This window comes from Sinocyclocheilus anshuiensis, unplaced genomic scaffold (assembly GCF_001515605.1).
Source record: "Sinocyclocheilus anshuiensis isolate Anshui unplaced genomic scaffold, SAMN03320099.WGS_v1.1 scaffold762, whole genome shotgun sequence".
NCBI lineage: Eukaryota > Metazoa > Chordata > Actinopteri > Cypriniformes > Cyprinidae > Sinocyclocheilus > Sinocyclocheilus anshuiensis.
In genome coordinates, this window is record NW_015542390.1 from 606275 (window position 1) to 616027 (window position 9753).

The 9753-nt window shown below is 36.9% G+C and overlaps 1 protein-coding gene across 1 annotated transcript; it reads left to right on the plus strand.

Annotated features, from left to right (window-relative positions):
* The first annotated feature begins 2799 nt into the window (after positions 1–2799).
* Positions 2800–9615, plus strand: LOC107692770 (deleted in malignant brain tumors 1 protein-like). The gene is made up of 13 exons (XM_016491945.1): positions 2800–2900; positions 3069–3262; positions 3368–3511; positions 5501–5639; positions 5785–5977; positions 6056–6197; positions 7012–7155; positions 7234–7289; positions 7775–7956; positions 8045–8445; positions 8919–9015; positions 9107–9296; positions 9383–9615. The coding sequence occupies exons 1-13, from the start codon at positions 2859–2861 to the stop codon at positions 9526–9528; spliced, it is 2070 nt and encodes a 689-aa protein (XP_016347431.1). The 5' UTR covers positions 2800–2858; the 3' UTR covers positions 9529–9615.
* The last annotated feature ends 138 nt before the right edge of the window (positions 9616–9753 follow it).

The following is a 9753-nucleotide window of genomic DNA, read 5'->3' on the forward strand; positions in this document are numbered from 1 at the left end:
TGGCCTCCTGAACTGTCTGCTCCGCCATGGCCTCCTGAACTGCCTGCTCCACCATGGCTTCCTAGTCAGCCTGCTCCACCATGGCTTCCTAGTCTGCCTGCTTCGCCATGGCTTCCTAGTTTGCCTGCTCCACCATGATGCCCCGAACTGCCTGCTCCGCCATGGCTCCCAGAGCTCCCTGCTCTGCCATGGCCCCTGAGCTCCCTGTGCCGCCATGGCACCCTGGACTGCCTGATCCGCCCTGGAGGTATTCCCCATGTCCCAGTCCTGCATCAGCCTGCAGGGCGCCCACCCCCCCTCCCTGGTGGAATTGTTACGACGCGGGACGCGCCTTCCGAGAGGGGGGAGTAATGTCAGACTCTGTTCCTTGTTTTGTGTGTGTTTTGATCCCCATGTGCCTTCCTTGCCCTTATTTGGTCCTTCTGTTCCTGTCCCCATTTAGTTCTATTAGTTCCAGGTGTTCCTTGTTATTAGTTATCCTCCTCACTTGTCTGCCCCTCGTTATCTGCCCTATTTGAGTTCTAGCCCATTCTGTTGTCCCTCGTCCGGAATTGTATGTCAACCTTCTCAGCTACGTGTTTTTTCCTGATTCCCTTGAAGTCATTAAAATCTCCTTATTGATGTACTCTTCGTCTCCTCGTTCCTCGTCTCCGTGCTCCTCACAGTAGCGAAACTTGCCACTAATGAACATACTAACCATTACCTAATGAATAACATATGATTATTTAGTGTAAATTGAAATGCTTACAAATGTCAGTAAAATTTCAGTTCATATGATCTTCATTTGTTGGTCTTTGTTTGTTGTGTAGACCTCTAATTACAAATCTTAACAAATAATCTACTAATAATTTTGCAGTACTCTATCTAAAGTGGAAACTATTCATCATTTGCAAATGTTTATAAATGTTTACTAATCATTAATACCTTTATGAGCAGTCATCTCGATGGCAAAAAGTGACAAAGACCTGAATCTCCCCTATTCACACATCTTTACTAATCATTTATTAATCATTTGTTCATGAACAGTAGTATATCAAATGCTGAGCAGATATGGTTACAGATCTTGACTCTTAAGCAAGGTTTTATCTTAACATCTGAATCTATTGCTCTTGAGCCTGTGGTATATTTGTGTTATCATTTATCATTTTATCTGAAGTGTTTGTGTTCCACCCTCATTCCAGTCAGTAGATTAAGTGCCAGATTACAGGGTTCAAGTATCATGTTATCTGATCCTTACATGTAACAATGAAACTACATTTGGATGAAAGTATCCACTAAATGACTACTTAATAGTAATAGTATGCTGTCATGAAAGTATAGTCTAACATCCTCATTACATACCTCAACACCTCTGCCAAACCCAAAGTAATAAATAGTATGTAGATGAGGAAACAAACGTAGCATCTGTAATGGAGAAGGACCAGAAATATCTGATACGTGGCACGGTTTCAAAGTAAAACTCTTCCATAGGCTCTCCACTACATTTAGAGCTTTATTTGATGATATAGTGCATAAACAAAATATGCATAATGGACAAGCATGTCTTTGATGATCTACATGCATTTTCAATGAAAAACCTTCTAAACTGACGAGAGAGTATAAACTGTTTCCTATATTCCTTTGCTTTCTGTATAGTCTAGAACTAAAGTTTGCCAGCAAATGACCCTGTTAAAAATGTTTTTAGGTTGACCTTGACTGGAATATTTTGACTGGATTTGCATCATTTGTTGAATCTACTTTCACATTTGTACCATTTTTTTTTTCTTAAAAAGATTGAAAAGATAGAGCTTAAACTGGACTGACACTCTTATCAGTGTTTTCTGCTTGAATTTGACCAATAGGAAGACTTCAGTAGCAGCAAGTGCTGCACATTTTCTACGCCGCAAACCGTCGTCATGAACACTCAAAATCATTGAGGAAACCCACAGCACTATTATATAAAAAATGATATGATCAGTCATATCATGGTAACATGTTTTTTCAATATTTTAATAAGTTAACCAATTTCAATTAAATTTTTAATTATACAAGATTTAACTCATTTTTAGTCAGTTTAATATAATTTAAGCAAGGTTGAAATTGAAATGAGCAACTGAAATAAGTATCTTTACTAAATCTTGCTGTATTAATAAAATGCACGGTCAAAATAAAAATAGGTTTAAGGTTGAAAAAGGAAACATGTTTCCTCATTGAAAAAAAAAGCATGCTTTTATTTACATGCTTTTATTCACTAGCTAAAACTAAAACTATGATAAAAAAAGGTTATTAGAGTAAAGACTTAGCTAAACTAAAATGAGAAATGTTGCCTTGGAAAGTAACTCAAATAAGTTTGTTAAAGCACTAAAATTACAAGTGGAAATAAAACTAAAACTGAAGTAAAACTGAAAAAAGAGAAACATAAACAGACATATTTAAAAAGAGCAAAAATGCACTAAATAAAAACTGTAAATATAAAAGCTCAAAATTTGGAATGAAAACTATAATAGTATAAATATGAAGGTATATAAATAATACTAAAATACCAGCACTGTATGAGATCAAAACGAGATCTTGAACAGAATTTTTAGATGTACAGAGATGCTATGGAACTGCAAAAGTGCATGCCAATCATTCTTGGAGTAGGAGTGGATGGGGACAAACTTTAATCTTTCCTTTCCTGAAAGATTTTATTGTAAATGTGATTCTTTTTCTTTTTTTTTTTTTGAGATGACTTCCTCCATGAGGTCTTTAAAAGGGAACGTGCTGTGATCATTGGTCAGATCTTATTCATGAGCATCATCATGTCTGTCTCTGCTCTGCTCTCAGCTCTGCTGCTGCTGGCATCCACAGCCTCAGCCTCACACTTCTATGGAGGATCAATGACGTTCAACCCGATAAAGAATCCTGATGGTTCCTATAGGGTGAGACCTGTATTATATTTCTTCAGTCATGGGTACTTTTTATGAGGATTTTTATTAAACTAACTAAAATTATACAGTACATACACTACAGTTCAAAAGTTTGGAATAATCAGACAGTAGCTATGCCAACTTAATTTTGAGAAATTACTTAGATCTGTATTTTTTCAGGTGGATATCCGCTTCAAGGAGGCCTATCATAGCTGTTATGCAACTGACTCCTGGACGTGCAGGTCTGGAAATTGTGGCAATAGAACCTCTTTTGTGGGTGGTCGTGTGGACAGCAGTCCCAATGGTGGTAGCTGGTGCCAGACTGAGGCAGTGATGAAAAGAACTGTCTCCAACAACAGCCCATTTCAGCTGCAGTAAGCAAAATTAGAGGAATTCGATTAATCTAAATAACCATAATATAATAGCACTGTAGATCATCTAAAATTTGTTTATTATAAATGAAATGCATGTGTCAACAGACAAAGTAGTTGCTGCTGGATCTCTACCACATATAACATATATGGTGGAAACTGGGGACTTCTCACACATATTGACCTCGGAGAAAGATCTGACACCTCTAAACCCAACAGATCTCCAGTCGCCACCACACTTCCCATAGTAAGGTAAAATCAGTTTGTCTTCATCAAAAGATTTTTGTCTGCACTAAAACTTCTCTTTTTCCATCTGCTTCTTAAAGTAATGTACAACTGCCATTCATTTGATTTTAAAAAAATTGAACCTAAACCTAAAAATCTATTTCATGCCCAATTTATACTTTTAGGGATTAAAAAGAAATTTAAGACCATTTAAAGAAAATTTACATCCAAAATTCTGATCTCCCATTAATCAACAGAATGTTAGAATGTTCAGCATTCATAATGTAACTAACATATTACAATGATGTTAGTGTAATACTTTAAAAAATGTTTTATTTGTATATTACATATTTTATATATTTTCATAAATTATCATTTGTTTCCATTTCCATTATTATTATTATTATTATTAGTAGTAGTAGTAGTATTAGTATAGCAAAAAAGGTTTTTGCTTTTCTTTTATTCTTTCTTTCTTTCCTATTTATTTATCTTATTTTTTTATTCAAGATATATAAATCTATTTTCATTTACCTTACCCTTTTTATTGATTATAATCGAGTAAAAGTCACTCTAGGACCAGCTAGTGTAAAGTAATTGCAAAGACATTTTACAAAAGTGTAAAAGTCAGTTCTGAGAAAAGGTCTAGCATTTGAATTGGTATTTTGTTATGTGACGCAATAGCATTTACACTTTTTAAAATGTATCTTGATTGTCTAAGTCAGGGGTCTTCAACTAAAATTGCTTGAGGTCCAGTAATGAACCCTCCTCACCAGCCGAGGTCCAGACAATTATATCCCTAAAAATATGAATTGATGGTTTTTGCCAGACCAGGTATCCGTATCAAAGTATCAGCAGGATATTTAATTTAATAATAACTTATGCATTTAGCAGACACTTTTATCCAAAGCAACTTACAGTGCATTCAGGCTATACATTTTGTTTTTTTTACCAGTATGTGTGTTCCCTGGGAATCAAACCCACAACCTTTTGTACTGCTAACACAATGCTCTACCACTGAGCCACAGGAACATTTAACCAATTAAATTAAATTAAATTATTTAAGCTCATAGTTAAGACTTTTTAAGACCTTTTCTTAAGATCTACACAAATAATTTTTTTTTAAAGAAAAAAGTATCAATTAATCAACTTTTAAGGAAAATGTAGTCAAAAGTATCAATTATTATATGAATTAAAACAACTATTATCAATCAATTATTATATGAATCAAATAACATATAAATATATGTTACTGTCTTAATTGTTGAAATTTTTATAATGCATTATCTTCTTGTCGATCCACTAGTGCACATTTACAACTCTGTGTGTTTGCTGCATAAAAACATGGGTTGATTTTCACAATGGTCTGAACAAAAACAGCAGACAGGCTTATTGAAAAAGCTAATTCATTCTCTGCCAGTAGGTGGCGCTATTGGAACGGCAGAAATATAGCCGTTTCCCCGGTAACAGCTGTACACAAAACAGAGCAGCAGCTAACTTTGAAATGTGCGGCACTCATATTTATTCAATAAAATCACAGCCTTTTGAAGTTTAATCGTCACATTAAGCTATATTGCTATTCTTGTCTTTCCGTCCCCACATTTAAGGCCTCCTGAAATCATAATTAAGACTTGTACCATTTAAGACTTTTTATGACCTTATATTTGATACAACAAAATGTAAGACTTTTTAAGGACCCGTCAACTTTCCTAATTTTTGAGAATGCCATTGTTTTTCACTCACTGAAAGTTTCATCTCTCTTCACCGCACGTCTGACTGTAGCAACAGTTAACCGTATTAGCAACCTGTGGTGCCGTAGGACCCAAACGGCTCTACTGAGCTGACCTTGATGTGCTTGATATAAATTTGATTTTGTTAGAAAATAGCGTTTGGCATTTATTTATTTCATTATGTCAAAAGGCTTTGCGGTCCAGATGGATGCATCTTGCGGTCTAAGTACTTCTTGGAGCCTGTTTACCTATACACATTTCAAGATGACTGTTTTTGGATTGTTTCTAGAGTTCCTCAGAACTGCGCCAGGAACTACAATCTTTTGTCCTGTGATCCAGATAAAGACAAGGTCAGGTGTAGATATGGAATTTTATCTGCAAATGAGTGTGGAATGTGCAACCAACCTGCAGGATTCACTTTGGACCAGGTGAGGAATAATGTATAACCATGTATGTTGCCATGGACAGCAGTGAAATATACAGTTAACTGTTTCCTTTCATTCTTCGACATGTTCTTGGCTGACTTGGTTGCTAATAATTAGTTAATTTAGTTAATTTCTTTCTTCTTTCCAGAACACCTGTACTCTGTCAAACTCTGTCAATGCTGCACGTGGTTTTTATGCATTTGAGCTGGTCATGGAGGACTATCCCACCCAGAACATAACTCTAACCTACACTGCCATGGCCCCGGCGGCCAGATCCCCCTTCGTTAATGCATCCTCCAATCCACCATTGAGCAAAATACCTCTCCAATTTGCTGTAGAAGGTACCGTTCACTGCTGAAATAATTTTTTTAATTGTGTTGTTCTGTATAACAACCGTTATTATTATGTTTATGTTTTAGTGGAGGCTCCTGCACCATCTTGCATCGAGGGTGAATATCTACCTCGTTTCCTCCACCCAACACCTCATCAGGGAGAACATCTACAGGCTCGTGCCAATCAAGAGCTAGAGATCAGAGTAAAGGCTACTGCAACCTTCTCAAGGTATGATGGAAATGTCTGATAACAGTAAACAATTTTCTCTGGACCAGGGGTGCCCAATCCTGCTCCTGGATGGCCAACGTCCTGTAGAGTTTAGCTCCAACCAGCTCCAACACATTTCTAAATTTCTAGTGAGAGTGAAGACCTTGATTTGCCAGTTCCAGGTGTGTTTAATTAAGGTCGGAGCCAAAATACTCCAGGAACAGGTTTGGACACTCCTGTACTAGGCGAGACTAGATCTTCAAACTACTTTCTGAGCTCAACCTACATCCTCAACTTTAACGATTCACACTTCCTTCTGAGATTAACTAGACTGAACTAGTTCTTCAACATAATTTTCCTCAGAGCACAAACTGGATTAATCTAGATCAGGAATGTTCAATCCTGCCCCTGGAGAGCCAACGTCCTGTAGAGTTTAGCTTTAACCAGTTCCAACACACTTGCCTGGAAGTTTAATTAAGCTTGGAGATAAACTCTGCCAGGCAGTAGCCCTCCAGAAACAGGTTCGTACAATTTTACAACAAAGATTGGGTCAACAATTTCCAAGCTAAAAGCTCTCCAAAACCCGCCCACTTCAAGAAAAACCCGTTCAAAACATTCTCTGCCAAAAGAATGTAATAGAATTATATTGTCAAGTTGACAAAGGTTGAAAGGGGCCATTTTTATTGTGGGCAGTGGGAGGCCTTGGAGTCAAAAAGGCTAAAAACTGCTGATCTAGATCTTCACTATAACTGGTTAATTTTAGTTCAATTTGTAAACCAATATATGTGCATCTTATTGGATGTTTTTTTATTTTTTATTTATTTATTTATTTCAGGATCACTGATGTGGTCTTTAGTGGACCTCTGAACAGCACAAAGGAGACCACCACCACTGGGGAGTATGTGATCAACTGGACACCAACGTCAGATAATTTTGGCCAACATTTTCCAATTTGCTTCATTGCAGAGGGCCTAAATGGGTATGATTACACAGCGAGATTAATTCAATAAAAACGTGCCATGTCAAATGAAGCTGATTAATCTTCTTAATATTTTAGGTCTAGGAACTATCAATCTGAGATGAGGTGTGTAATTGTTGTGGTGGAGGCTGCAGGTAATTTACAGTGTTCATTGAAATTCGTCTTACTCTTAGATTTGATGGTTTACTTCCAACCCAGGATCATTGTAAATATTTGACTCTGCCTAAATTTCTGCAAAAACTTTTTGATTGTAGTTGTGGGTTTATTGAACAGCACAGTGTCATGAATAAAACGTACCTGACCATAAACCTAGCTGATAGTGTTAACAAAAGCAAACGTGAGATGAGAACACATTTGCTAAAGCAACCATGCTATTTGAGATTGCGTCTACAAGTCTTTTGGCTCTTTTTTTATGGAGTGCTGTGACTCATGTTTCATTGGACTTGTATCACATGCAGTGAAATTTATGTATATTCATGTATATGTTTGCAAAAGTCGGCAGCGTAAGGTATTTCCAATGAGCCTGTGTTGTTTAACCCTTTAATAGTCCTGTAGTGTCCTTGAAGTAAATGGATGTTTATACAACTGCATTCTTACAATTGTTCTGTATTTGTTCAAGGTCCAAGAGCACAAGTGACCTGCACTAAGGACAAAATGTCAGTTGCAATAGAAAGAGCCACTATTTCGGGTATTCATGGAGATCACTTGCGGCTGAACAACAATGCTTCCTGTGCAGTTTCTTCCAACAACACGCATGTGTTTACAACTTTCTCTCTAAACGGATGCGGTACTCAGATTGAAGTAAGGAGTTCAATCAGTTTTAATAGATATAAATACCAATAAAAACTTTCACTGCATCTAAACTGCTTTTATATTTGTTTTTCTGTAGGAGACTGATGAACATCTCCTCTTCAAGAACACAATTGTTACCTTCGATAATCCAAACCACATCATAACCAGGAAAAACGTATTTGAAATTGAAGTTATGTGCAAGTACCAGAAAAAGAGCAGCATCACCACGAAGTTTGATGCTCACAGGCCTGCGGTCAACTTCACCGAGAGAGGCTTCGGCTCATTCAGTTATCAGTTTGAATTTTATCAGTCTAGTACCTTCAGTAACATAAGAAATCCCAGCAGCTACCCACTGGATTACAACGTTGGAGACATGATCTACATGGAGATCGCCCCTGTCAATGTCGTCCAAAACACTGAGGTCTTCGTTGAGTCCTGTGTAGCTACACCCTATGATAATCCCAATTATCCCATCTCTTATCCCATCATCACAAATGGGTAAGAATCCAAAATCACTCAAATCAATAAAGCCATATGTTTTACACAATGACATTTCAATTTAAATAAGTCAGGTTTATGCGTGGCACGGAAACACAGAGTTTGATTGTCATATTCCAAATTAAGTCAGTATCATTTCTTGCAAAGTTGCAATTGAAAAACAGAGATTTTAGACATCGAGTGTTGTGCAAAATCTGATTAATCTCGGATTAACCTCATTAACCTTAATGGGAAAATAAGAAAGTGAGCAAGTAAGTAAAGAAAAGAAAGTAAAATGTTAATTTTTAAAATATTTGATTTCAGTTAACAATTATATACAGTGTATACACACAGACACACACACACATTTTATTTCAAGTAACAAAAATAATTATTTTAGTTTTTAGTTGATGAAGTCTGGAAATCACCACATTATAATGCTTTGACAGCACTGTCATTTTCCAACAAATTAATCCAATCCATTTTGTCAATTTATGTCAGGTTGATGAAACTGTTAACATCTACACAAGTCACCAGCCCAATGTCAAGTTCAGTATGGAGGCCTTCAAGTTTATTGGACAATATGACCAGGTAAGGATGGACCAAAAAAAAAAAAAAGCATGCCTCATTTTACTGGAACAGAGAATGTGTTTTTTTGAATCGTCACTCTTTCTCTCTCTAGGTGTTTATCAGCTGCTCCATTATGATATGTCAAGCCAACAATCCCAACACACGTTGTGCTCAGGGCTGCACCAATGGCACACGGGTCGCACCGTCCTCACACGTTCACAAAAGAGAAGCTGCCATCCAGACTAAAAGCCACTTCATCTCCCAGGGACCCCTGCGGCTGAGGAGGAGCACATCATTTACTGGTATGTCCTAACTTGGTCGTTTGTGCAGATGCAGGTGCAATTAAAAGATGAGGTTTTAAATGCTAATGTCCCTTATTCATTTCCAGATGCCATCAGCCCAAGCTTGAACCTGAACCTTGTTTTCGTGGCCGGATGTGTCATAGCAGTAGTTGTCATGGTGTGCGGAATGATGGTCTACAAATCCAGGGGATCAAAGGTCAACTACCAACTTCTGAAATCAGATGAGATTTGATCGGATCAGTTCGAACTACAATCAAATGATGGCAAACAGCTAATTAACATATTTTGGTGGGATGTATTTCTATGGTTTCTGCAAAAAATATTTTTTTTGGTTTGGTAATATTGTAACAAAAACATCTGTTATGTCTTGTCTGCATGAATAATTGTCTCTTTGGGAACTGCTTGTGGTGTTTACATGTATTCCATATATATATATATATATATATATATATATATA